The sequence below is a fragment of the Phyllostomus discolor genome, chromosome 3, assembly GCF_004126475.2.
Source record: "Phyllostomus discolor isolate MPI-MPIP mPhyDis1 chromosome 3, mPhyDis1.pri.v3, whole genome shotgun sequence".
Taxonomy (NCBI): Eukaryota; Metazoa; Chordata; class Mammalia; order Chiroptera; family Phyllostomidae; genus Phyllostomus; species Phyllostomus discolor.
In genome coordinates this window covers 113,788,798-113,816,474 of record NC_040905.2, presented here as the reverse complement: position 1 = coordinate 113,816,474, position 27,677 = coordinate 113,788,798, and the positions used below count along the sequence as shown (strand labels likewise).

General features: G+C 53.0%; 1 protein-coding gene across 12 annotated transcripts; it reads left to right on the top strand.

The window, feature by feature from the left end:
• Window positions 1–926: 926 nt before the first annotated feature.
• On the top strand, window positions 927–27,438 carry TBC1D24 (TBC1 domain family member 24). 12 transcript variants are annotated; one of them, XR_004901789.1, is made up of 14 exons: window positions 932–2,143; window positions 2,215–2,403; window positions 2,480–2,629; window positions 2,750–2,800; window positions 2,945–3,019; window positions 19,009–19,117; window positions 19,889–20,986; window positions 21,578–21,595; window positions 22,066–22,224; window positions 23,379–23,520; window positions 24,485–24,580; window positions 24,904–25,135; window positions 25,526–26,270; window positions 26,381–27,438. XR_004901789.1 is itself a non-coding variant. In XM_036019929.1 (13 exons), exons 1-13 carry the CDS (start codon window positions 1,216–1,218, stop codon window positions 25,678–25,680), a joined length of 3,402 nt encoding a protein of 1,133 aa, XP_035875822.1. In that variant the 5' UTR covers window positions 932–1,215; the 3' UTR covers window positions 25,681–27,438. The 12 variants fall into 12 exon arrangements, 11 of the variants coding, with proteins under 11 accessions (XP_028366166.1, XP_035875827.1, XP_035875828.1 ...); XM_036019929.1 differs by having other exon boundaries at window positions 25,526–27,438; XM_036019931.1 differs by having other exon boundaries at window positions 933–2,143; window positions 23,379–23,442; window positions 25,526–27,438.
• Window positions 27,439–27,677: the final 239 nt, after the last annotated feature.

Below are 27,677 nucleotides of genomic sequence, written 5' to 3'. Positions count from 1 at the left end.
AGCTTGGCTGGGCCTGTCATGGTGTTACAACTAGACAATCAGAGACCCAGGTAAAAAAGTTTAGCCTGATGTGGGCGGAGGATGCCAGCCTCATCCCTTAGATGAATTCAGGCCAGTCGCAGGGGTGCAGTCCGTCCTGAACAAAAGGCAGGAGGGACTCAAGTATGTTGCGCCAGCAGCTCATCAAATCCCCCACTCCCACCCCAGCTCTGGGAATGTGAATAACAAGGCATGTGGCCAAAGAGGAAACTGAGGCTTGAGCAGGTTAAGGAATGTGAACCACACAGCTTGAAATTAGAGCAGCTTGGATTCAAAATCAGACCTGGTCCCGATCCTGTATTCTTTCTACTAGAGCAGACTGCCGCCTTGGGGACACCCTACAACCACCAGCATGGCTTGGTTTCCCATGCCCTGAGTATGTCCTTTGCCGACATCAGGGAGCATCCAGGCACCAGACTTCAGACCCAGCGCACAGCCTACCTGATGGGTCTGAGGGAGGAGCCTGCCAGACCCCCTGCCCAGTATGTAACATAGCCCCAGGAGCAGTCAAGGTCTGGCTGCCAGCCAGGGACCCTGCTGGGTGGTCCTCCACAGGCTGCGTGGCTGAACTTTCCCCTCCAGACCCCTCCCGGCAGCGCATTCCTGGCTCCTCGGCCCCTCCCCCGCTGGTTTAGCCTGTGTCTGAATCTGCCTCTGATTCCCGCTACGCCCCGGAGGCCCCCTCTTCTCCCCTCCCTCCTTCCCGGCCCCTGCAGCTCCGCCTCCGGCTGGGCCCAGGCTTGAGCCTACTGCGCCCCCCACCCCCAACTGGCACAGCTTGCCCTCCCTCGCCGCAGCCCGGAGGAGGTGGCGAGGCCCGGGCGCCCCAGGGCCCGCCCTCCCTTGGCAATTCCCGGGAGGCCGGGAGACCTGCTCCGTGGGTGAGTGTGAGCAGCGTGCGGTGGGTGGGGCCTCCGCAGGCGGAGGTGCTGGGAGCCTGGGCAACGGCTGTCATCGCTCCAGGCCCAGCAGGAGGACGCGCCAACATCCTTGCTGCTGCACTAGGCCCGGGGTGTGCCGTCTACTCCCACCTCTGGGCCCCCGTTGGGGCTGCCGGGAGCCTGTGGTTGCTCAGCGTTGCACGCCGGCCGGCAGAGCTTCGGACCAGAGCTCTACCCCCTGGAGGGCAGCGGCGTGGGGCCAAGGCCAGCTGGCTGACACACGGAGGCTGCGGCCATGCTCAGCTGGCCCTGGGGGCTGCTGCTGACCGCGGGCACACTCTGGGCCGCCCTCAGCCCAGGGCCACCAGCGCCCACCGACCCCTGCCATGATGAAGGGGGGGGCCCCCGAGGCTGTGTGCCTGGCCTAGTGAATGCGGCCTTGGGCCGTGAGGTCCTGGCGTCCAGCACATGTGAGCAGCCACCCACGCAGGCCTGTGACTCCTCTGACGCTCGGCAGGCACACTCTGCTGCCCTCCTGACCTTCACAGGGGGCACCACAAGCCCTGTGTGCTGGCGTTCGGACTGGCTGATGCAGGCGCCCCTCAACGTGACCCTCACAGTATCCCTGGGCAAAACTTTTGAGCTGGTGTTTGTGAGCTTACGCTTCTGCTCCACGCCCCCCACCTCAGTGGCCCTACTCAAGTCACAGGACCATGGCCGAAGCTGGGTGCCACTGGGCTTCTTCTCCTCCTGCTGTGACCTGGACTACGGCCGCCTGCCTGCCCCTGCCAATGGCCCAGCTGGCCCAGGGCCTGAAGCTTTGTGCTTCCCTGAGCCCCAGACCCAGCCTGATGGTGGTGGCCTTTTGGCCTTCAGCGTGCAGGACAGCAGCCCGCCAGGCCTGGATCTGGACAGCAGCCCTGTGCTCCAAGACTGGGTGACCGCTACGGACATCCAAGTAGTGCTCACAAGACCTGCCGTGCTGGGAGACACCAGGGACTCCGAGGCCATGGTCCCTTACTCTTACTCAGCCACTGAGCTCCAGGTGGGCGGGCGCTGCAAGTGCAATGGGCATGCCTCGCGGTGCTTGCTGGACACCCAGGGCCACCTGATCTGCGACTGCCAGCATGGCACCGAGGGCCCCGACTGTGGCCGCTGCAAGCCCTTCTACTGCGACAGGCCGTGGCAGCGGGCCACAGCCCGGGAAGCCCACGCCTGCCTTGGTGAGGCCTTGGAGGGTGGTCTGGGGATCCTGGACCCAGCCAGCCTGTCCCTGACCCATCCCTCTCTACAGCTTGCTCCTGCAATGGCCATGCCCGCCGCTGCCGCTTCAACATGGAGCTATACCGACTGTCAGGCCGCCGCAGTGGTGGTGTCTGCCTCAACTGCCGGCACAATACTGCTGGCCGCCACTGCCACTACTGCCGGGAGGGCTTCTATCGAGACCCAGGCCGTGCACCAAGTGATCGCCACGCTTGCAGGGGTGAGCCTGCACATCCTCACCCTCTACTTTCCAACATCCCCAGATGGGTTTCTGACCATTTCATCTTTGTCCTCAGCCTGTGACTGTCACCCTGTTGGTGCTGCCGGCAAAACCTGTAACCAGACCACAGGCCAGTGTCCCTGCAAGGATGGTGTCACTGGCCTCACCTGCAATCGTTGTGCTCCTGGTTTCCAGCAGAGTCGCTCTCCAGTGGCACCCTGTGTTAGTGAGTGACCTTGTTCTACTTAGGCCACCCCAGCTCCCTGCTGTTGCCTACCTGTCTGTTGAGCTCTCCAGGTCCCCCTGCCCCCCTTGAATGCAGGCCATTCTTCCACCCTCTCTGCAGAGACCCCTGTCCCTGGACCTACTGAAGAGAGCAGCCCTGTGGAGCCTCAGGGTGAGTGGACACAGATAGGGTCCTAGACTAGCATGTCCATGGGGGGCAGGGGTGCTGTGGGCTCAAGAGGAGGAGGAGGAGAGGTTGGGGGAAGGAAGTGGGGGATTTTTACCAGCCTCCCCACTACCTTACCCCCCTCCCCAGACTGTGATTTGCACTGCAAACCCACTCGTGGCAGCTATCGCATCAGCCTGAAGAAGTTCTGCAGGAAAGACTATGGTAGGCAGCCCCCAGGCCTCCTGCCCTCACCTTCTCACCTTGCCCTCCCCACTTTTCCTTTGGATACCCTGACCCTTGCTGGCCCCAGACCACCCCCCAACCCTCAGCTCCCTCCGGCTGCTGGCCCCACCCCATTAGTCCCTGGTGGTCTCATTGTGCCCTCCCTTTCTAGTGGGTGTTCTCTGTGGCCCTCCTCTGCTTTCCCTCCCAGCTAAAGACACCCAGTGCTCCTCCACATGGCCTGCCCTCTTCTAGCCTGACCCTGCCTCCCTCTCGCCCTTGCTGCAGCGGTGCAGGTGGCAGTGGGTGCACGCAGTGAGACACGTGGCTTGTGGACACGCTTCCCAGTGGCCGTGCTCGCTGTGTTCCGGAGCGGGGAGGAGCGCACAAGGCGAGGGAGCAGTGCACTGTGGGTGCCAGCACGGGATGCTGCCTGCGGCTGCCCACGCCTGCTACCTGGCCGCCGCTACCTGCTGCTGGGAGGCGGTCAGGGAGCTACTGCCGGGGATCCAGGGGGTCGAGGGCCTGGGCTCAGTGTAACCCGCGGGAGTCTCGTGCTGCCCTGGCGTGACACGTGGACTCGGCGCCTTAGGAGGCTACAGAGACGGGAGCGGCGGGGACGCTGTGGGGTGGCTTGAGCCTACAGGGCCAGGCTGGGGCTGGGCTGGGCACTGCTCCTACACCAAGGCACACATTCAACTAGTGCATCCGTCTGCAAAGGAGTCTTTGCTTGCATACCACGTGTTGCCATCTGAGCCCCTGCCCAACCCTGCAGGACACCTCCCTCTGTGCCTCCATCCAGGGCCCAGGAGGGGTTGTGACCTACACAGCAACACAGAGGGATGTCATAGCCCCAAAGATCTGTTTGGAAGCTGCTTTTGGCCATATCCCAGAGGATTTCTTGGATTCCCTTACACTTGCGCTATCTGCCCCCTCCAAGGGGAGCACCTTGATACCTACAGAAGGCTGCGAACTTCATTGTGGGGTCCAATACTTTGGGGATCTTCGAACACTCCAAAGGCCACTGTGACCTGCCTCTCCATGATGTCATAGTCCTTCAAAGGGTGTTCTCATCTTTATAAAAGGCACTGAGACATCCCCCAAAAGGTTATGCTGTTCCTCGTGAATCCAGGACCCATTCATTATAGGTCTGAGAACACGCGGAGGGTCGGTGTGACTCCACTCCCCACGGACTCTCATAATCCACCAGAGAGCGCTATAATTCAGCCAGAGGCACTGTGGCCACCACAGATGTCCACGGACCCCCTTGGGGATAGGTGACACTGGTTCCCCCACCCCTTGCCACAACCCGAAGGGGGCGCTGTGACTCCTCCCCCAGCGAGGACGGAGGCCTCTGGTTCCCCTCTGTCCTCTGTGCCTGCCCTTTCTCTACCGGTTGGGCGTCCCTGTCTCTGCAGCGTCTCTGCCTGTGTTCTTCTGCTTTCCTGGCCAGCTGTTTCCCTGTCTCTTGTCTCCATCCAGCTGTGTCTCTCGGCCTTTGAGCTTCTCCTCTAAAGTCCTGCGCTTAGGATCCCCAGCATCCCTTCTCCCACTCGTAGCCGGACATCGTGTCCACGCAGACGCGCGTTCCCTTGTCTACACGCAACCCAGGAAGGGGCGACAACTCCTGCGGACAGCCCTCCTGGCCTCTGATGCCCCTAGCCCTATCCTTCGCAGGGCCTGGTAGCCGCCTGCCCACCCGACTGTCTCCAAGAGAAACTGTTCGGGAACTCCTGCCCCTCCGCGCCAGGACTGTCCTGGGCTGGCGCATGTTCTCTGTGCTCTGGCACTGGGTGTCGGTGCGCATGCCCAGAGTCCGCTGTGGCAGAGACCCGGGCGCCGGGGTGGGCAACTCCTGGCGTGTGCTCGGTGGGGGCGGGGCAGTCTGTGCGCATGCGTAAAGAAGCCCACGCTCAGTTGCGCGGTGAGCCGAGGAGAAAGCGGTGCGCTGAGCGCTGCTGCGCGACGGAGGAGGTGGGTACACAGTGGGATTGGCGCTGAGCGTTATGGCCCGCCATGGGGCCTCTGGGACTGCCGGACCAGGTTGCCGGCTGTCACTGCGGCGGGGGCATGCTGAGGGAGGGGGCGTGGGGGTCGGACTGTGGGGCCTCCGTGGGGCGTGGGGGTCAGACTGTGGGGCCTCGGTAGGAGGTGGGGTGGCGGGGTGGGCCGCTGTGCGGAGGTCCGAGGTCCACGGCCCGAGGACGTCTTCCTGTCACTGCCCCCCGCCCCTGGCACTCAGCTCCACCGGACACTCACCCCACGGGCAGGGCCGTCTGCGTGCTGGCTGGCCCATGGAGAGGCATCAGTCAGAAGGAGCTCTGTGTCACACCTTCCTCGGGTCACTGTCTGTCTCTGAGGGGTGAGAAATCCTCTTCTGGACTCGAAATTGCAACAGAATCTCTGGTAATGTTCTGCCATCTAAGACTTGCAACTGATCCTTTTCCTGCCTTTTGCTTGCCACAGGATGACATGCCCACCTACTTGCTTCCTGACTGTTGAACCCTGTCTGGCGGGTGCTCCTTTGGCCTGGCCACTGGGCTCAGAGACAAGCGTTTCCACAGGGTCCCTGGGCACTGTGCGATCTGAGTTAGAGGTTGGCGATGGGCCACACCTGGTCATGGTTTTCTTCAAGCAGGGGTACTGGTGACCTTACTCATTATGGAAACATGTGCCATGGGCCTCCTGGATCACCAACCTCTGGGCTAACATTAAAGGCCAAAGATTGTCTAAGGACCTCTTGGGTTGTGTGGAGGCACGGGTTGACTATTAGATTAGTGGTGTGCTAGGAGATACAGTCCTGATGGCCGATGTGGTGGTGGTGGTGTTATGGTCATTCCAAGTCATTAGTCTGTCTGCTTTTCCAGAGCCAATAGAAGCATTTGAAGGTGGTTTTCTATATTTTTCTGTATGTTTACTTGGGACTTAGCAAGGACTTCTAGGCAATTGAATTTTAAAAAGACCATGTCATTATTCAACATACGTAGCTATTTCCTCCACTTGAAGGTGAGGGCTTCATCCTCACATTCTATTTCCAGCACATAGTAGGCACTGGGTTTGCTTAATTGTCTTAAAGATAAGTATGTAGGTTCTCTTCGTTTTAAGGAAGAAACAAATCCAGATAAGAAAAGCACAAGAAACCTCACAAAGGTGTTACATTTACAAAGGCTTACAGCCAGTGGAACGACCCCAACATGCAGCTTCCTTTTATTCTAAAGGTTGGCCCTTATTCAATCTTCTCAGCCTTCAGATAAAGCCTTTACATGATGTACTTATCTGGTAGTGAGTGCTCTGTTTAGAAGCTTGTCTCTCTCTGTGAACAGAGCTGGAGGCATATTGCATTCATCTTTGCTCCCCCATTGCCTGGCATGGAATGGGCCACGGCTACCTCTTGAAATGGAACAAGGTGCTAAGTAAAACTAGTGTAGTGGTTTTCATCTGGTAGTAAGGGTGACCTTCAGTGGGGGTGCGGGGTGTGGGTATAGAAGTAATCTAGCCAGGCTTTCATAACAATAATAAAATTAACTCCCTGGATCTGCAAGTTTACCAGCAGGTGGGCCTCACCAGCTCTTGCTGACCACACCTGCCAGGACTGTCCAGAAGGCCAAGTGACCTTGGGCACGCATTGTTGCTTCTAATTCTCATTACAGTCTAAGTTAACCTCAGATGACATATCTGAGTTTGCTTTTAGGTGGTTTCTGGTTTAAAGTACATAAAGACAATGAAGCAGGTTATTAAAAAGTACTTAACATTTACCCTGTTCAATGTTTTACCTGTTTGAGCATACCTTTTCTGTTATGAAAACTCTGTGCCTGAAAGAAAGAAGCCTTTTTTAACTTGAAGCAGCAATTTCAGTGACTGTTTCAAGTGTCACTTTATCAAGGAAACAAAACCTCAAGCTTTGTACTAAGAATCAACTTTATTATTTGATGATTTAAAAAAACTCCTTCCACATAACTTTATTGAAATCATAATTCACATGAGGAAGGCCTGTACCCTGTGTTATGTGGCCACAAAGTTGAGTGGCTCTCTGCCCTTATGGAGCTTACAGTAGAGTCAGGGGACAGGCAAATGAACTGTGGCACTATGGGAGGTGCTCCCATACAGGGGGACAGAGCTTGCTTTGGGCACAGAGTGGCATTCAGGTGGCCTTTGGTGGCAGTTCCTGAGAAAGGCTTCAGCTAAATTTTGAATAATGAATAGGAGTGGCAAAACCACGTGAGGGAAAGAGCCTTCTGGGCAGAGACAGTGTGAAGTAACAAGGGCATGACCCATCTACCACCTGTTAGAACAAGGGCAGTGGGTAGCTCTGGTGGTTGGGATAAAGAGAGGGAGATGAAATTAAGGAGCTAAGCTGGCAGCAGATTGGAAGAGGCCTTGAGTACCAGACCTGACTTTGAATTTTACCCTGAGAGCAGTGGGAAGTCACCAAGAGATCTTGGGTCTATGCGTGACTGATCAGATTGCGGTTGCCAGGGTGGATTGATGAAGGGTTACACTGAGACCTGGTTGGTTAAGGGACCACCTTAGCACCTCTAGAGAAACATAAGGCCCAGCATTAATAAAGGACAGTGGGGTACAGAAAGAAGAGCAAAACCATGAGGCAAGTGGCTGTGGGGGTGGGGGAAGGGCAAGGGAGAAAGGAGGACTTAGGGAACAGTCCAAGATTGGGTGACCAGCACCTGGGTCCATGCCACACACAGTGTGCAGGAGGAGGGCAGGCTTGGGGGCAGGTGATGACTTGAAGTTTGGAGATGTTGAGCTGAGGGACAGTAAGACTTCTCAGCAGTAGGGGTACCGCTGAGTATGTTGGTCTGGAGCCAAGGAGAGTGTACTGGGCTCAAGATCATTTTGGGGACTCCTTCCTGTGTAGCAGTAGAGCCAGGGAGTAGTGGGATTGGCCTTCCCAGGAGAGTGTATGGAAAAAAAGAAGACTGAACCCTGGAGGCACCTAATGTTTTATGTCTATAAAACAGGGTAGATAAGCTAACAAGAGTTCTCATTAATAAACTCTTGCCTTTTTTGAGGTGTGGAGTCAAGATAGTAAGCTTTTCGTTTCTGTGACAAATGCCCAGTTTGTTGGTTAGTGTAAATGGCAAGGTGTAAAAATGCTCAAGGTGCAAAAACCACGTGATCAATTCCAGGGGCCTTCCTGTCTCATGTGTTTATGTGCATTTTGAGACACTTCCAGACCATCACTCATCTCAAAGGACCTCTTTTCCTTCCAGACTGAAGATTGGTCTTCTCAGAGCATTCTCACAATTAGATCTCTGAAAAAAGGTTTTCTGAGACCCAGAGATAGATTCAAGGTTGCAGAATTTTTGAGGTCCCCTCACTGTCTTTCCAGGACCCCAGTTTCTGTGTGGTACCTTAGCATTAGCAGCAGGGGGGACTGTTGATACAGAGGCCAAGTATTTGGTGGCTTCTCCCCACTGTTTCTCCCACCCCGAGGGGTAAGCAGGGAGGGTGAGGAAAGGCTGATACTGGGAAAGGAACCCCTGTCCACCCACAGGACTTGGCTCAGCTTCTGGATAAGTGCGTGGGCCGTTAGGAGTTATTTTTGTCTCTGGTACCTGCTCACTTAGGAGATGTGAGACAAGATCTCATTCTGTCCTGTATAGTTATGTCGTCCCCTAGCCTGGTTGGGTACTGCACGAAGATATGCTGGCAGGGGTCATCACATGTGAGTCATCGCGGTTTCTCCCTCCGTTCCACTCAGGCATTCTCTCTTCTTTTACAGGTGATTGAGAACACACTGTACATGGCTTGGCTTGTTTTTCATAATCTGAAAATGTGTGCCTACCTACTTGTTAAACAATTTTAATGGGGTTACCATACACATTGAGGGTTGTTTACCAATGGGCAATTCTGTTACCAATAAAAGCCCTGTGCCCTGTGTAGTGTTCTAAATGTAAGTTATTACTTGTGTCCCACCAAAAATTCCCCTCACCTGTCACTTCAGCCTTTCTTTGAATCATTTGGCTCTCATTCCCTAATTCTTCTCTAATTTCTTTTGTGGCAAGGGTCATTCTAGCCTTCATATCTTGGTAAACCTGCAGGCCTTAAAAGGATCTAGGTGTATACATTAGCTTCTCCTGCCTCTGGCATGTTTTCCTGCCTTCCTGGTCTGACCCTTGAGGAAGCATGTGGCTTCCTCAACAGCCTGGTGAACCCTGGGTCTCTGTCTCAGGTCCTTTGACTTCTTGGAGCCCATGAGGCTGGACTACAGAATTGTCTTTTAATCTGAGCCATAAATGGCTCTCACTGGGCTGCCCCCTTAAAGAGCTGAAAGGCTTGCCATCCCAAGTGACTGTGCTGTCCGAGGTCCTTTCCTGTGCCCATGCTGTTTCTGCTGCTTCTGCTGCTTCTGCTGCTTCCTGGACATAGGCCACCACATCCTTCAGGACTCAGCTGAGGCAGCACTGGCTCCCAACCCTTCTTTCCTCATGTGCTGGGAGTCCATATACCCTGAGCTTTTCTGTCATAGCACCAGTACCTGAGCTGGCATGATCAGCACACCCATGTCCCCACAGCCAGAAGCTCATAGAGACCTGGAGCTGGGCCTCACATCTTTGTATTCCAGCTCTTGGCACACCAGCATTCAGGAGGTGTCTTGAGGACCTATCAAAATGAGTAAATCTGCAAGATTCCTGGCTCTGTTCTCAGATCTTAAGATAGTTATGGAGAACCAGCTATGTGCCTGGCCTTCAGAGGCCCATCTGTTGAAGGCATCTCACTTGGAATTCTGACCAGTCAAAATCCTAATGCTACTTACAGCCTAGTTCTCTTTCTCTGATTCTCCTTCTGTGCAGCTAGCTGGTTTATCTTGTGCCCTGGGGATATTTTCCCACACTTGCTATTGGGAGGACCCTTTGGTAAAGATCCTGAATTAGCAGATCCCCATTCCATCCCCAGCCCCTGCCTATGGGTAGGCCAGACCAGGCTGGGGGGAAAAAAATTTCTACCTGAGAAAGGGATCCAGGGAACTGTTTTAAGTGGCTAACAAGGTTGGGACGCTTCCCTGCTTGGGGCCCATGCCATAGGCTCAGGCACCCCGGTAAGACCTGCATTTGAACTTCTGACAGATGGCAGGCAGACCGGCCAGCCAACTGGCTTGCGGTGCTGTGACTAAGGCCTAATGCTAATGCCATTAATGGTTACACCCTTTGTAGCTGGCACGTGCCCTCTATTGTGTGCTATAGCAAAGGGCCCACTATCAAGTTCCCCAGTAACTGGCTGTGCCTGATAGTCACTGTGGAATGCAAGTTGCCATTAATATTTGAGAAATCTCTGTGCTCTGCTTCAGGGCTGAGGCAGAGCATGGCCTGCCATCCCATCATGTGAAGATGCCTGCTGGGAAGGTCATATGCCTAAACAATGCTCCCTGTTGTTATTGTTTAGAATTAAATTTTCCTTTTGGGCCCAGGTAGTTTGGGATATTTCTGAGTCTCTGTCTCTTTCCTTCTTCCTGGGTGCACTGGGTGTGGTGTGAGACACCTGGCTCAAAAGTCACAGTATAGGAGAAGAGCTGGACTCATAAGCAGGTCATCACAATGACGTGCCAAGAGTTAAAACAGATTTGGATAAGGCGGGGTAGAATGCAGCCAAAGTGCCTTCAGCCCTGCCTGGGACTTTGGGAAGGAGGAGGGGACATTCGCACTGAGGCTTGAAGTAGATTGGACCAAGAGGAGAAAGGAGAACACGTGTGTCCTGTCTTTCTTCCCGACTGTGGACATACCCTATGTATGTGTCGTGGAGGCTGCAGTTGGTGCTGTGTGGGCAACCTAAAGCTGCCTTTGGAGGGCAGGTAGGGCCAGATCCTAAGGGGATGGCAGGGGATCCAGGACATGGTTTCAGGTAAAGAGTGGGGCAGAGCACACTGGGAGTCAGAGCTGAACATGTTGGAGTCGCATGGAGCATGCAAAGAAAGAAATGTTCGGGAAAGCAGTTGGAAATACAGGACTTGAGTTCACCGAGGATTCTAGGCTGAGACAAGGATGAACTCCTGCAAAAGGGATATTTAAGAGACAGGCAGAAGAACAGCAGAAGCCACAGAGGTGAGGAGGCAGACATGAGGGAAGAGTTTCAGGAGGCCTAGGGAGAGGAGACCAGAGAGCACTAAGGTCAGTTGTGTGTGCTTCAGGGAGATAAGGGTCCAAAGGTGTCAGTTAAATGATCCAGCAGTCAGGCAGTGAAGGTGGGAGGGGTAGGAGGCAGGTGTAGCCTGCTCTCACCAGAAACTCGACTGGGAAGGAGAGGAGAAGCAGAGCTGAAGTGGAGCATCAGGTTTTGTGAGTGTCTGTTTTCGGGTATGTAACAGCAGAAAGGGACCATTAAAAATGCAGGAGACTTGGGGTCCCCAGGAAGTGAGATCCAGGACCAAGCATGTGGGAGTGCAGGTCAAGAGCCAGGGTCAGAGAGGAGAGGAAGCTCCTGCCTGACACCCTGTTCTCAGGAGAGAGGGAGGGCAAGGGCTGAGGGCCGATGTGTTAGTATAAGGAATAGGAGAAGGTTCTGGAGAGGCATGCCAGGAAGGGCTGCCAGGTCATGAGCAAGGTGGTGTGATTTTTCCCTCTACAGTTGGTGTACCAGCATGGAGAATCATGCTTCAGTCTGGCTTCTCCTGAGGATTTTGCTTGTGGCTGAGACGGAAGCGCAGGAGGAGCTTGGTAGAACAGGTCTAGGCTGAGCGGGCAGAGGCATAAAGCCACAAGGGACTGGTAGGGGAAGGAGATGGAGTCATGCGGGTGGGAGGAAGGCAATGAAGAGCTCTAGAAAAAAGCTAGGAGAGAGTAGGGTTGTGATGTGCTGCCTCTGGGTAGAGTGGTTTCTGGGGCTGACCAGGCTGTGGACAAAATGCTAGAGATGTAAAGACTTCTGAACTTGAGGAGTTTCACACCAGGGCTGCTTACTCAACCCTCGAGCTTTGTGATGACAGCCAAGGAATGGAGGCCATGAGCTGGAGAGAAAGGGGCAGAGTCCTGGGGAAAGCCTGAAGGGAGGGGCCAGCAGGGTCCTGGGGAGAGCCTGCCGCTGTCTGACCAGAGAAGAAAGAGTGCATTCTGGGAGAGGATGAGGTGATGGATTATTTCCCACAGACAAGTTCCAGAGAAAGATGAGAGTTGAGAATGGTGGTGAGGTAGGCAAAAAGAGGGCAGCAAGACAAGGGAATGCGGAGGATCAGTGACAGTGGTCACCTCAGTCAGTAGCAGTGTCACCAGTGGCCATCCACAGAATTCAGAATCATCCTACAGCTGAGACAGAGTCCTAAAGCAGTGTCTCTGGGGGCTATAGCAGATTTCTGGGGTGGGGTTTGACATTTCCCTGGCCTTTCCCTATGGGTGGGAGGATAGAGCTTCTCATGAAGTTAGACTTGACTCAGGCTTGGAGAGAGGAAGGTTTCTGCATAATATAACAGGGGGAGGGGGTTCATCATCAGCCTTAGAGTGCATCATGTTCCAAGCCTGTCCCTGCCCCTTCTGGTTGTCCATGGTGGATGGCCTCAGTAATATCTCCTGAGCCCTCACCTCCTTCTCCCTTCCCCTGCCCAGAAGCCTTCCAGCTGTCCCATGGCCCCTGCCCCTTACCCTAATGCCCCTCAAGCTGAGTCACACTCTCAACCACCCAGATGCACCCTTCCTTCTTACACAGGTTGTTTTCCCTTCCCTGTCTTGCTGCCACATTCCTCACCTGCTGCTCCCTGTCCCTGGCACTCTGAGTATCTCCTTATCAGGCAGTGAACATGTCCTATAATGCTGTGTCTTTCTCATCTCCAGACCTTGCATACCTGAAGGAGTGAAGTGCTGTCAACTCTGCATGCCTGTCCCCTGATGCTAAGTAGGTGTCATGAGACTCAGTCATTCTGCTGTCCCTGCTTGCTCCACCTCTGCAAGCTCCACCTCACTGGGGATTGATGGTCTCTAAGGCAGACAGACTAGCGAGAGAGCAGATGTTCTGAATTCTGCTCTGGGAAAACAGAGGAGCATGTGTTTCCTTGTCACATAGAACTCTTCAGGCCCAGAACAGAGCATCTCACTGCCATTCCTTCCTATCCTCACCCAGTCATCTGCCATTCTGGAGCTGCAGGCTCCTTCCTCTTAGTTCTTTGTTTCCTAGTTCCACTCCTGGAAAACAGATGTAACATTGCTCAGACTGGAGAGGAAGAACTGAGACACAGCAGCTGACACCCACAGAACATCCATCCTCCTGTGGCAGTGACTAAGGCCAGCCAGGCTGAGCTCTGGGTCCTCTAACCATGAGCTGTTCCTGCAGCCAATGTGGGGTAATAGGCTCAGGCTGGGTAGGGAGCAGTAGGAATGGGTAGGCAGTCCTGGTAAGTGCCAATCTTCCTCTGCACAGGGTGCCTCTTGCCCAGTGACACCACAGTTGGCACTTTGGTGGCATCCTGGTGGCGGGGGGGGCTTTCTGTGAGGTCAATTGAGTGAGAAGTCCAGGAGCTAGCATGGGTCTCTGGGCTGAGGGCTGAGTGTCTGGGCAGGACCTTGGCATGGCAGACCAGGGTTCTGCCTCCAACCTGAGCGGCCCTGGCATTTGCCTGAGAGGCATCTATGTCATAAGAGGCACTTTCAACTCCAACATGGAGAGCTGCTTCTGCCTGCCAAAACCCCACCCTGGGGCCGTAATTTTCTGTTCATTTCTTAGATCCTGCCCCTAAGCATTAGTCACCTCGTCCAACCCCTAGGCAGTCTTTTAGTTCCACTGCATCTTCTCTATCCTCTCTGGCCAGGCTTGGCCCAGCCCTCCTCATGCCTCCTTTTCTGGACTCCACCCTCCTTTCTCCTGGGCCACCAGGGGAATTTTTCTAAAATGCGTATTACCTTCTGCTTAGACTCTTCTCCAGCTCCTTCATGTGGAGGGTGATGTCCAGTCTCCTAGTGCAGCTGACACTCAAGGCCATTAGCCCCCTCTTATCCTATCTTCAGCCACTCAACACCACCTGCCTGAGGCTCCCCAACTTGCTGTGACCTCCCTTATGCACCTATCTTTATGGTACACTCAGGGTACCATTGCTCCTTCTTCAGTGCTCATGTGGAGTTGACCTGCCTTGGTGGTCTGCTGGTGCCCTGTCTGGCCTCATGGCACTTCCTGTGAGGGCTGTGATCATTACTGTCCTCGAGAGCCGTCTTTTACTCTCTTGTCCCTGGTGCCCTGCCCAGGACCCAGCCCAGAAAAGGCAACTCAATATAAGTTTGTCAAATCAATAAAAGTTTGGAGAAGTGGGGTCATGATGGGGTGCTGCCCCCCCCCCCCAGGAAAGGCAGACTGGATAGGGGGTGCAGTGCCCAATGTTGGTGGGTGGTAAAAATGGAATTGCCCAGGCTTAATGTGAGGGTCTGTGTTTGTCACATGAAAACAAAATTGTTTTCAAATTTAATTCTTTGGGGAAATCATGTCCACTTAAGAGGTGAGAAACAAAGAGGTCCCGTGACTCATCCGACCTGAGGCAGTGTTTTGGGACAGCAGCTATCATGGAAAAGCTAGCCCTGAACTTATTGGGGAAAGAACAGGGGTGGGGCAGGCTGACCTGGGTGGGAAAGTGATCTCAGACACTGTGGAGCTGTCACTCTGGAGGCTGACAGACCAGGGATAGTTCTCTCTATACGTGGAAACCCCTCTCCCAGGTACCTCTCTGTATCCCAGTTTCCTCATCTATAAGGTGGGGCACATTCCCATGCCATGGCGGTGTCCTCAGGACTAGAGATAGAAATGCCAAGATAAATTGCCTGACAGCCAGCAGTTGTGGGATTTATGTTTGGCTGTCCCTGAGGATGGGGTGAGGATGGGGGTCCTGAACCCCAGCTGGTCCTGATGTCTCCCACCCAACTATCCACATTAAAGTCTTGTCCTTCCTTCTTTATCTGCTTCCCCTCCCACCCTGGTCCTGATCAGAAATCTTGGAGGGCTGCATGCAGAGCCCATAGGCAGCCTGGGCTCCTCCCACCCTAGCTGGCCGCCTCCTTCTTTCTTTGGGCACTGTTTGGGGAGTTCTCTGTGGGACTGTGGGGCTGCGGTTACTGTAGGGGGCCCTTAACACTTTGGGTCTCAGAGTCTGATGTGAACTTGCCCTAGGCAGACACAGGACAGAGTACATTGGCAGCATTTGTCATCATGACAGTATGGGGAACTGGACAGAGGTGTCACCAACATAGCAAGATATATTTTGGGGAAATAAAAGTCACTCATTTCCATGAATGTTTTTATTTTTCTTTTTAAGAAATATTTGCTTCCCATCAGATAGCCTGAACTTTCAAAACAAGCACAGTCATTGTGAGGGAAAAGGATGTGAGGGTCACTGGAGGGGACTTTCTGCATGGGAAGCAGCGGCACAGCAGGGAAGGGGAAGGTCTGTCAGAGTGGCCACTTGGAGGGACCATCCCTGAGAGAGAACAGGGGACCTGTGGGCCTGTGGGAGAACCTTAGTGGTAGCCTTCTGTGCTGCACCTCTGCAGGACTGATCAAGCATTGACCCACCAAAACCCTGTCAGGTCCCAGACATCTCAGAGCCAGTGCCAGGCCAGGAGACCCGAAGGAGCAGTAATATTGGGATGCCCTCAGGATGTGTGAGCTGCCCTGGTATGTCAGGTTATGCCGAGTGCTTTCTATAAACAGTCTCAATTAATCCTGACAATTGGCTTTTAAACACAGCCGTTGGATCCCTTCACTGCTTCCCTCTGTGCTTAGAATAAAATCCAAACCCCTCCCTGTGCACAGTCCATTTTGTGGGTGTCTGCTGCTCTTGCTCTTGCTCATCGTGCTCTGCCACACTGGTGCCCTTCTCCCGGAACATACTGGGCCTGTTCCTATCTCAGGGCCTTTGCACTTGCTCTTCTAATTGTCCAGCGTGACTGTTCCTCAGCTCTTCTGGCTGCTTCCTCCTCATCACTTAAGCTCTCTCTAAAATCAATGAAAAAAAAAAAAGAAAATCCACATAAAACTTTTGGCTCCACCAAAACTTTACTAGCAGCCTTCTATTGACTGAAAGCCTTACCAATAACATAGTCAATTGGCACTATTTTGTATGTTTTATGTGTGTGTGTGTATTTGTATACTGTATCTTACAATACAATGAGTTAGAGAAAAGAAAATATTAAGAAAATCATAAGAGAGAATACACCTACAGTATTGACAAAAAGTACTCATGTAAGTGGATCTGTGCAGTACATGTTATTCAGAGGTCAACTGTACTTCCCTACATTGCAAGTTCAGGGAGCTGAAGGCAGCTGGGGCCAGCCCTCTCCCACAGGGGTGGGCTGATACAGAGGTGTTACCTCAGAGAACCAGTCCTGCCCCCACCCCCATTCCTCTGCAGTAAACCTAGGGGGGTGGCCTTTAGGTAAGTTCATTGTTTGTGGTGAGAAACCATTCTCTCCCCCCCCCCCCCCGCCCACCACACTCTGAGTACAAGGGAAAGTGCACCTGCCAGCAGGGCCCTGCAGCTGTCTGCCTTAGACTGCCTGAGCAGGGTGAGTGGAAGTGAGAGTGAGGGAGATGTCACCCACACCCCAGCCAGTGAGTCCCAGTAAGAGCTCAGCCTTCAGGTGTCATGTGGGGACTAATGCAGGTGAGGTGGGTTGTATTTGTCAGCTCAGTTTTACAGACAGGCACGCACCTTTTGGGGAAGAGCCATGACTTGTTTGAGGTTCAGGCAAATAAGTGGTGAAGCTGGACTTTGAAGCCAGGACTATCTGACTCAAGACTGGATCATTTCCCACATTTGCTCCTGCCTCCCTTCTTTCCCTTGGCCTTGTCAGGAGCTGGGGGACTTCGGGGAACAGGTGAGGCCTTGTTTCATGGAGGGGAGCAGGTATCGTGTGTTGGCCCCATGATGGCTGCACTGTGGCCGCATGCTGCAGGTGGAGTAACAACAGGGTGAGAGCATCACTTCAACTGTAAAACAGACCTCTAGGGTTTGAGCATCCAATGGATAATTTAATGTTTTGATCTGTTCCTCGTCTCCTGGCTTCCCCTTCCCAGTAGCCAGCCTTAACAATCTAATTCAGCTATGAATGTGTGTGTAAATATAAGAAAAGGTTTTGTAGGATATGCACTAACATGTGAGCAATGGTTGATTATCTTAGGTGGAAGAGGGAATAGGATTGAAGGGGTAATGTAAACAGAACTTTACATTTTTACTCTGTAACTGTGTATTCTTTGACTTTTTTTGTGATTATGCATTTGTGTAAAAAGAAACCTAAGGAAACCACCCTGGAACTGGTTTTATGGATGCCTGAGAAGGTCACTGTAAACCTTTTTGCCCAGCCCCAGCAATACCATACTCTCTTCTTGATGCAGGCTTGGGGAGGAGGCCTGTGGGGACCTAGGGGCCTCCTTTAGGGCCTCCTACTTGTGTTCTTGTCTCAGAGTCCCTCTGAATCTCTGTGTCTCTGGGCAACTTGCTGCAACAAGCAAAACCATGAGTCCTCTCTGAAGGAACTTTGCGAAGTGCGATAATCACTTTTGGAGTTTCCAGTTTAATATTCAACCTGAATCTGAAGCCAGTTGAGTGAGGGTTGGGGCTGTCCTGCCCTGCTCTTGTTCTGTTTATAAACATGTTTTTCACTCTGAGAAGGAGCTGGTTCCTTTCCTCACAAACAGGATGGGCCTGGGTCTCTCCAGAGATTAGTGGGCTCAGAACCTAGAATGAAGATTTAAAAGCTATAGGTAATTTACACATGGAAGATTGTGGAGCACAACCTGGGCATGGCTGTGAGGGTCTGAGTGGGCCTGTTGGCCTGGTCTTCATAACCTGGAGAAGAAGGGAATCCTCACCGCTTTCCCCTCCAGAACAGAGCAAACAAGTCTACCCCAACTAGGGTTTCTTTTCTTCTGAGGAAGAAGGTTCCACACTGGCAGCAGGCCTAGTTCTGCTGTGGGCAGGGCTTTTTCAGGGATCTATAAAGTGGATGTTGTCAGAAAACCTTATTTTAATTAATGTTTTCTATGGGGGAGCCCTTATAAAAGCAATATCAGTGGACATACCTTATATGCAAAGGAAGTGGAGCAGGGACTTCAACAGATACTTGTATACCCACCTTCAGAACAGCATTGTTTACTCTGCCAAAATGTGGAAACAACCCCAATGTCCATCAGCAGGTGAATGGATAGACAAATTGTGCTCTGTTCATATAATGGAATGTTATTTAGCCATAAAAAGGGATGAAATTCTGATAAATGGGGGCAGGGGTGAATAGGTAGAGCACAGAGGATTTTTTAGGGCAGTGAAAATACGCCATATGATACTCTAATGAGATTGCATGTCATTTTACATTTGTCCAAAACATAGAATATATAACACCAGGAGAGAACCTTCATTAATCTGTAAATGTTAGGTGATTGTGATGTATCAAAGTAGGTTCATCCATTACAACAAATGTACCACTCATGGTGAGGGATGTTGATAATGGAGGAGTCTGTGCATGTGTGGGGGCAGGGGGTGTATGGGAAATCTCTGTGCCTTCCTCTCAGTTTTTCTGTGAACCTAAATCTACTCTAAAAAATAAAGTTGTTAAATTAAAACAAATTTTTTTGATGCATGCTGTAAGCATAAATGAACCTTGAGGATATTGTGATCAGTGAAATAAACCAGACACAAAAAGACAAATATTGATTGTATGATTCCACTAATATGAAGCACTTAGAGTAGTCAAATTCTTAGAGACAAAAAAGGAGAATGGTGGTTGCAGGCGAGTGGGGGACAAGGAGTTAGTGTTTAATGGGCACTGAGTGTCAATTTGGGAATATGAAAAAGTTGTAGAGATGGATGCTGTTACACAAACAGTGTGAATGTACTTAATGCCACTGAACTGTACACTTGCAGATGGTTAAAATGGTAAATTTGTTATGTATATTTTACTATTAAAAATCATATCTAAGTGCTTTCTTAAGACATCTTCTCATAGTACAGGTTTTATACTATAATTCTTTATACTCATTCTTCTTAAGTTATTATTTCTTTTTTATATTTACAGATGAATGTTCTAGATTCAAGAGAAACTGGAATGATCTGGCTATTTACCAAAACTCACTGAAGCAAACCCTTGTGACATCTCCAGACGCTTACCCATTGCAGGCAGAAAGGTTAGTCTGAGGTGCATGTGCAGACCATTGTAAAAGCTGAGGACAGTAGCCTTTAGCAAAAACAAATGTTAAATTATGGTATCCTCAGCAGTAGGCTTCTGTCTCACTGTCTACCTATCAGCCAGAGTCTCATATAGCACATTTTACCCATTTTTTAACGTCTGCCTGAATTTCAATAGTTTCCCCAAATGGAAAGACAGCACCAAATCCCCCAATACTTCTGGTTCATTTGGATGTAAAAATGTCTAATTCTGAAGCTGTGACAGCTTCATTCATTTCTCAGCCTTCGTGTCTACTCCCCACCAGTATTGCTTCTCTGCAGTACCTGCCTGACACCTAGCTGTCTTTTCCTCACGACACACAGCTGGTTAAAGGCCTGAAGCCTTCATGAACGGAAGCAAAGCATCTCTTGACTTGAATCGGTCCTCTTAATCAACCACTTTTCAGAAGGTTGGGCTACAGGATGGTGGTGTGTGGGAGCCTAATTGGTCTTCCACCACCTAGCTGGGGTTGTTTTCAGCAGGATCATGCTCTCTCTCAAAGCCTTCTAGGAACTCGTTTCTAGCCTCTCGATATTTTATAAGCTGTGTGACCTATTATAGTAACTTTATAAGCCCCATGAAAAGATATGCCACACTTCATAATGAATTCTCAGAATATCCACTTACCTTAAATGTAAACCCTCGTACTACTGTAGAGTGAAACAAAAATATGTTTTTTTAAATGTGAACCTTTATACATGCATACTAAGCATGTTTTTTAATCCTATAGGGTATGGCATGGCAAAGAGGTTAGCAGAAAATCCGCTGAGAGGGGGCTGGAGGATTTAGCTGCTCTTTGCTCCCTCCTGGTAGCCCAGGGCCCTCCTCCCGAGTGGGCCCTCCTCCCAGGTACGCCCTGCAATATGGACTCCGAGGGGTACAACTGCTTTGTGGACAGACACAAGATGAAGAATGCCATCCAGGACCTGGGACCCAAGGAACTGAGCTGCACAGAGCTGCAAGACCTGAAGCAGCTGGCACGCCAAGGTTATTGGGCCCACAGCCACGCTCTGCGTGGGAAGGTGTACCAGCGCCTGATCCGGGACATCCCTTGCCGCACTATCACACCTGATGCCAGTGTGTACAGTGACATCGTGGGCAAGATCGTGGGTAAGCACAGCAGCAGCAGCCTGCCCTTGCCTGAGTTTGTGGACAACACGCAGGTGCCCAGCTACTGCCTGAACACACGGGGTGAGGTTGCTGTTCGGAAGATTCTGCTGTGCATTGCCAACCAGTTCCCTGACATCTCCTTCTGTCCCGCCCTGCCTGCAGTTGTAGCCCTGCTGCTGCACTACAGCATTGATGAGGCTGAGTGCTTTGAAAAGGCCTGCCGCATCTTGGCCTGCAATGACCCCAGCAAGAAGCTGATTGACCAGAGCTTTCTGGCCTTTGAGTCTTCCTGCATGACTTTTGGGGACCTGGTGAACAAGTACTGCCAGGCAGCTCACAAGCTGATGGTGGCCGTGTCGGAGGATGTCCTACAGGTCTACGCAGACTGGCAGCGCTGGCTATTTGGGGAACTGCCCCTCAATTACTTCGCTCGTGTCTTTGATGTCTTTCTGGTGGAAGGTTACAAAGTGTTGTACCGCGTTGCACTGGCAATCCTGAAGTTCTTTCATAAGGTGAGAGCTGGGCAGCCGTTTGAGTCAGATAACGTGAAGCAAGACATCCGTACCTTCGTCAAGGACATTGCCAAGACAGTGTCTCCTGAAAAGCTGCTGGAGAAAGCATTTGCCATCCGCCTCTTCTCTCGAAAGGAGATTCAGCTCCTGCAGATGGCCAATGAGAAAGCTCTGAAGCAGAAGGGCATCACTGTCAAACAGAAGAGGTAGGCAGGCCTCTAGGCAGGCAGCCAGGGGCCCACTTAGGGTGGGGCTTTGGTGGAATATATCCCGAAGTCTTGGGCATAAGCTTGTCCTGCCAGCCTTTTATTCTGCCTGCTGCCAGCCAGCCAGCCATCTGTGCATGGATAGAAAACCACAGGAAGGGAGAAAGGGCCTTCCTGGTTATAGCCACAGGCTGCTGAGGCAACTGTGGGAATGGAAGGTGCCAGCCACAGTCCTCAGGCCTGAGGCCCATGACAGAGATGAAAGCTAGGTGTGGACCACAAAGCCAGAAGATCAGGCAGTGGGCTGAGCCATTTTACAGCAGCCCCTTCTCCATCCCTGCAGCTGTGGGCTCCCTTTCTGCTGGGCCTAGCCCCCTTGCCCTGAGCACAGCCCCCTGGGGAACATAGATGGGAAGGGCTCACGGTGTTCTGACACTGTCCCGGTGGCAGATGACATGACTGTAGGTGTGGAGGCCTTTCTTCCAGGCCAAATGCAGGCACGTTCTGAATATCAGTACTTACCACTAACCTCTCCTTGTCTGTGTTTATTTTTCTTCTTCTCCACGTCCGTTGCTTCCTCCTGTTTTTCAGTGTTTCACTTTCTAAAAGGTAGGTCTGGAAACCATATCTCCATGCCTGGATTCTCTGTCTTCTGGCCTGGCTGTCCTGGGGGCCTGCTTGTGCTGGCTCTCATGGCCTGGCAGCTGTTCAGGTGCCATCTGTTTGTCCTTCTGTCTGCTTGGTTGCCTCAATTGTGCTCTCTGCTGGTGCTTGGCTGGCCCTTATCTTGCCAGAGCTGACTCACTTTCTGTCCCCATTTCTTAGAGAAAAGGTGCTTTTGTCCCAACCTGGACTGGGTGCTCTCCCCTTAGTAATGAAATGGGAGTGGGCCTCCAGGGGACAGCTCTACCAGATTTCTTCCCGAGAGTACCTAGGACCAGGCTTTAGCCTGGTTGAATAGGTGAGAAGTACACTCCAGTCTTAGCTTCCAAGAGAGCCAATGCACACCCCCGGGGTGGGGGGTTGTGGTCAGGACTGGGGTCACAACTGTGCTCTGAACCTCTCAAAACTCTCCCCAGGCAATTTGTGCACCTTGCTGTACATGCGGAAAACTTCCACTCAGAGATTGTCAGTGTGAAGGAGATGAGAGACATCTGGTCATGGATCCCTGAGCGATTCGCCCTCTGTCAGCCCCTCCTGCTCTTTTCCTCACTGCAGCACGGGTACAACCTGAGCAGGTAATGCCCAGGAGGCTGGAGGCTGGACCTGCCCTCTGAGGCCCTGAGGCAAGAATTCTGAGGGCCAGTTAGTCCAGGAAGGACAGAGGGAACAGTGAAGTTTCCCAGCTTCTTTTTCTGCCTGTGCTTTCAGGAGATCACACTGGGTGAGACCCTGCCTCTTTCTGGGGGGCTAGAATTGGGAGGCACTTTTCTGGGCTTCTCTCACCCCCAGGCCACTTCAATTCAAGGGTCATTGCCATGCACGCCACAGCTCCAGGTCCCTGTGTAGGCGCTGTGATGACGTGGGAGGCTTCGCTTAGAGAACTGTAAGAGAGGACGACTCAAGGAAACAGGCTGTGTTTCAGAACTCCCCACCCCCGCTCCGTCAGTCCACAAGCCAGGAACAGGTTGGCCCTGTGGGGTTGGGGCTGTGCCGGCCCCCCCAGGGCACACTGCCTCCCTGGCAGCTCTGTCAGGTTCAGCCTCCGCTTGAGCCTCATACTATAGGTGGCCTCAGAAACTCTGCCTTGGGTCACAGGTGACCTGACAGAGACAACACAGGCAGAGTTAGCCCAGCCCATGTGGTGGGCACTGTGTGTAGCCCCGCAAATATTATCGCACAGCTGGAGCAGCATCCACCCAGCCCCAACCTCTGTTATGTGGGAGGCTCACTGAGGAATGGTTAAGGAGAGCAGCCAGGGCTGCCAGCCAAGCCCTGGGCACCTGGAGCCACCACAACGGCAATCTCAGGCCTCCTTACATGCTTCCCAGTACCAGCTGGCTCCCACGTGCTTGGACTGAGCTTTTCTAGAACAGGGATTTGTTCTTGCTCTTGCTTCCCTGGAGCACCTGGCATGCAGCTCTGTCTGCTGGGGGCCATTTGTCATGCTGCCTTTCCCCCTACCAGAGTGCTCAGCCTACAGGCTGCCTGAGGGAAGCCCTACCTTGGCTTAGAAGAGTACCTAGGCCAGATTGTTGCCAGGTCCTTGGCCACTATGCCTGGTCCCCAGGAGATAAGGAAATGCAGTTTCCAGGCCACTTCACCCCTAAACAGTCCAGGTTTCTCAGACACTGAGGGGCTCCAGTCAGTAGAAGCTGGCTAGAGGTGGTATGGGAAAGGGGTATAGGATAACTGCTTCCTGTCAGGACTGAAATGTGTGGTCTCTTCCCAGGTTGTATTTCCAGTGCGAAGGACACGAGCCCACCCTCCTGCTCATTAAGACCACACAAAAGGAGGTGAGCAGGAACCAGAGGGAACCTGGGGTCCTGGTCTCTGAGTTCTGGGGAGTCTGCTGCTCCTGTGCCCCAGGAAGGGTGGGTACTTCTGCAGCCTCCACCCAGCCTTCCTGTGCTTAGGGGCACAGAGCAGAGCCACCCTCCACAAAGAAGTGAATCCAGCTTCCCTGTCTGACTCCCAAGTACCCAGGGCCTCCTTGTTTCCCCTGAGGATCTAGGCCCTGCTGAAATGGCCTTGCTACTTAGGAGGAGAATTGCAGAAATGCCTAGTAGCAAGGTCCTGCCTCCCCCCAACACAGTGGGCCAGTGCCAGGTGAGTTGGCTGCCGTCACCTGCCTCCACCCCCTAACAGGTAGTTCTCAGGGCCCTTTCCTCCACAGTACCTGTCTCCTGGAAAGTCCTCCAACACTAGGAGGTCAGAGCTCATGTGCCCTCATCGTGGGGGGTGTCTGCCTGCAGCAAAGGCTTCTTGTTCAGTGGCTCCCAGACCAGTACCCCTGGGAGTTTTAGGTTCCTCACGCCATTCCAGACTCTGCATCTGGGTTTCCAGAAAGAGCCTGTGCATGTGTATCGTAGAAGGTGACTCTGATAGACATTTTGGGAGAACCCTGCAGCCACTGGAGAGACTTGACTCTAATGGTGAAAGCAAGCCCTTTGCTGGCTGACAGGGTTGGAGAATGTTGTCGAGCAGGCATACCTCCTGGGAGCTTTCATCTGAGGGGCCTCCCAGGTGCTGATGCCCAAAATCAGAGTGTGGATATGGGGCTTGTTCCCGTGCTTGAGGGCCCAAATGGAAACACCCCAAACAAGCTGATGGCAGCTACCCACCCCCTACTCTCACTGCCAATCCCATGCTTCCGAACTCTGACTCCCACACCTCTCTTTAACTTCGGCCCTTCCCCTCCAGCCGGGGTGGAGGATGCTGTGATAATACCACTCCACCCCAAGCTGTGATGGTACAGTGGCCCCTCAGCAGGGCCTGAGAAGGGGATGTTCCTGCAGGCCAGCACAGTGCAGCATCACCGTGGGTCTTTCTCCTCAGGTGTGTGGAGCGTACCTGTCAACAGACTGGAGTGAGAGAAATAAGTTTGGAGGCAAACTGGGCTTCTTTGGAACTGGAGAATGCTTTGTGTTTAGGGTAAGTGGGTCTCCCTGCATGTGCTCTACGGCCAACAGGCCCAGCACCCTCATCAGCCCCACTTACATGACTTTATTTACCTGTGTTATCGCAGTTACCCCACAGGATGACCTCCCCATTTTCTTCTGGTTTGTGATCATTAGACCAGTAGCTCTGTGAGAGCAGGCAGGCCCTTACCTGCCCCATATGGCACTGTCTCCCCAGCCCTAGGCATGAGGCCTCATGCATAAAGGGCTTCAGTGAAGTTTTGTGGGAGGAAAGTGACCAGAAGGGCCCTGTAGGGCATAGTGTACCCGCTCCTCATACTGCCTTTCCACCTTCAGTTGCAGCCAGAGGTCCAGCGCTATGAATGGGTGGTCATCAAACACCCAGAGCTGACTAAGCCAGTGTCATTGGAGGCCACTGCCAGTCCGTCCCTCCTCTCCCAGTCATCCTCGTCTTCATCCTCAGACCCTGCTGACCGCCTCTCGCCGTTCCTGGCTACCCGGCACTTCAACTTGCCCTCCAAGACTGAGTGCATGTTCATGGCTGGGGGCAATGACTGCCTCATCATAGGTGGGCATCTCCCTCCATCTCAGGCTGGTCTCACTTAGCCTGGGAGAAGGGTACAGGGTAGTGGGTGGCCTCTGGGTCAGCAATGGCTGACCCAGATGGCAGGAGCCTTACTTGAAGTACAGACAGCCCTCATGATGGCAGAGGAAGAGAACAGGCATGAGGAGCGGGAGTGGGGACAGGTGTTCTGGGTAAACTGGCTGGGAAAGGGGTTCTAGCCTAGAGTTTAGACCCCAGCTGAGGGCTGATGGGCTTTAGAGATTTGAAGGTCAGCCTTGTGGTTTTAGGCCTGTGGCAGGGCTGGGGCCGGGACAAGTGGCGATGCTTGGGGGCAGGAGGAGAGCACCTCCTGGGCAGTGCCAAATGGGTAGCCACTGACTGAGCATCCTCCAGGTGGAGGGGGCAGCCAGGCTCTCTACATCGACGGGGACCTGAACCGGGGCCGCACGGGCCACTGCGACACTTTCAACAACCAGCCCCTCTGCAGTGAGAACTTCCTCATCGCTGCTGTGGAGGCCTGGGGCTTCCAGGACCCTGACATCCAGTGACAGGCCTGTGCTGACGGTGACCGAGCTGCTGCTGTGGGATGGGGTGGTGGGGCAGTGGCCGGGCCCTCTCTTCAGGGAGGAGTCAGTGAATGAAGATCTCACCACATGCATGGGCAGCATTGGGATACGGCCGGGGCTCTGATACTGGGCTGGCAGGGGTGCCAGGGCCTCAGCTGGCCAGGCCTATGCCTCCGGACCCTGCTAGGATATGCTTAGACTTGCCACTGCCTCCACCTTGGACTCACACCCTGGCTCTCTGTGGGCCATGCTGTGCCCAAGGCTTGGGAGGGACTCCGTCCTACAGTCCCTGTTCATTTCTTTGTGGTGGGGACTGGACTGGAAAGGCAGCAGGAACCCTGCCAAGTGTGGGTTTATAGCACCCCCTGCTGGCTTCTGTGCAGGGCCCTGCAGCCTCCTGCCTGGCCTGTTCCTCTGGCTCCCCAGTTGTGTGTTGGTGCTGAGAAGAGACAGGTGCCCTAGGGACTATTTCTTGGCAGGAGCATCTGCCTGGAGACTCTAACCCAGTTTTCTCCTTCCCATGCTGGCCTCCAGGGGCTGCCTCTTGTATGGTTAACTACAAGGTGAAAGAGGTTGGGAAAGGCAGGACCTGTGCTGAACTCTGGGCTCCTCCCAAGGGAGGGCCAAGGGCCAGTGGGATGAAGGGCTAGAAAGGACATCGTATGTCCTTGTGTTTCTGCAGAGCCTGAAGCTTCTGCTGGGCCTCATTGTGCTTTCACACCTGGAGAGGCCTCCCAGGATGGCCGGAGGAGGGCCCTCTGACCTCAAACCAGCCAGCTCCATTTCCAGGGGCCTGCCTGGAGAAGCCTGGACCGACAGAGCCTTCTCCAAACTTCCTCCTCTCCAGCCAGAGTCTCCTTAGCTCTCCTACAGTCTTTGTTGTGGCCCCATTTCTCCTCCATGTCACTGCGATGTCCTGGTTCCCAGGATCCCATCCAGACTCCAGCCTGTTGTGTTTGGCTTATCTAGTCCTACCCACCTCCACTTCATTGGGGCTCACAAGTTCATGTACTAGATCTGCACCCTCCCCAGGTCCCTGCCCACTTGGCACCTTCAACACAAGCCCCTCTGCATCCCTCTCACAGCACTGTGGTCAGCTATATAGCATGATTTTCTTGTGTTGCCACCTCTCCCCTTCTGCCCTGTCCTCCCTGGCTTTACAGTGGACTCATGCATAGTAGGTGCCAAGTAAAGATTAGGCGGGAAAAGCCCTCCTACTCTATGACCCCCCTCAACTGGTCCTGAAGGCCTGGGCACCCCGGAGGGAAGAGAGGAAAAGCGGACACCCAAGTGGCTGTGCTGCGGCAGCCAGGACCAAGGGTTACTGTCCTTCAGCTAGCCCCCTCAGTGTCCCTGCATACCACACCCTGCCCAACTGCACACTGGGCTTGCTCTTCCTGTGGAGTATTTGTCCTCTTTCTATCCACCTACTCAAATCTCTTCAGACCACAGTGGGGCTGAAGAAAGGACCAGGAAACTTGCATGGCTTTGGACAAGCTGGTGAAGCTGTTTGGAACTCAGTTTTCCTCACTGTAAAATGGGGCCAGTCATCCCCCTCTGCTGTACCCCAGGACTGTTGAAAGGCTGTGAAAGAAAAGGTGGTGGATGGCGTAGTTTACCCACCAAATAGCACTGCTTACCCACCACCTAAGATCACTACAGCTGTCGCCACTCCCCCTTCCTCTGAGCCCCCGCAGCTCTCACCTGTATTTTGGTGTTCATTAAACATGGTCTTATTACATAGTCCAAGTTTGGTCTCTTCAACCAGAGGGCCTGCAGAGGCTCCTGCATTCCAGGCTTGTCACCAAATGGGATGCGGGAGGCTTGTCAATGTTTTATCACTGGAATGTTGAAGGTCTTTTGAAAACATAGCCTTTCAGAAGCAGCTAAAGGTATATTTCAGTACTATTTGCATGGCTCTCTCTGCAAACTTCCTAAACTGGGGGATTCTTTTTCTGGAAAACCCAGAGGATTCTCTG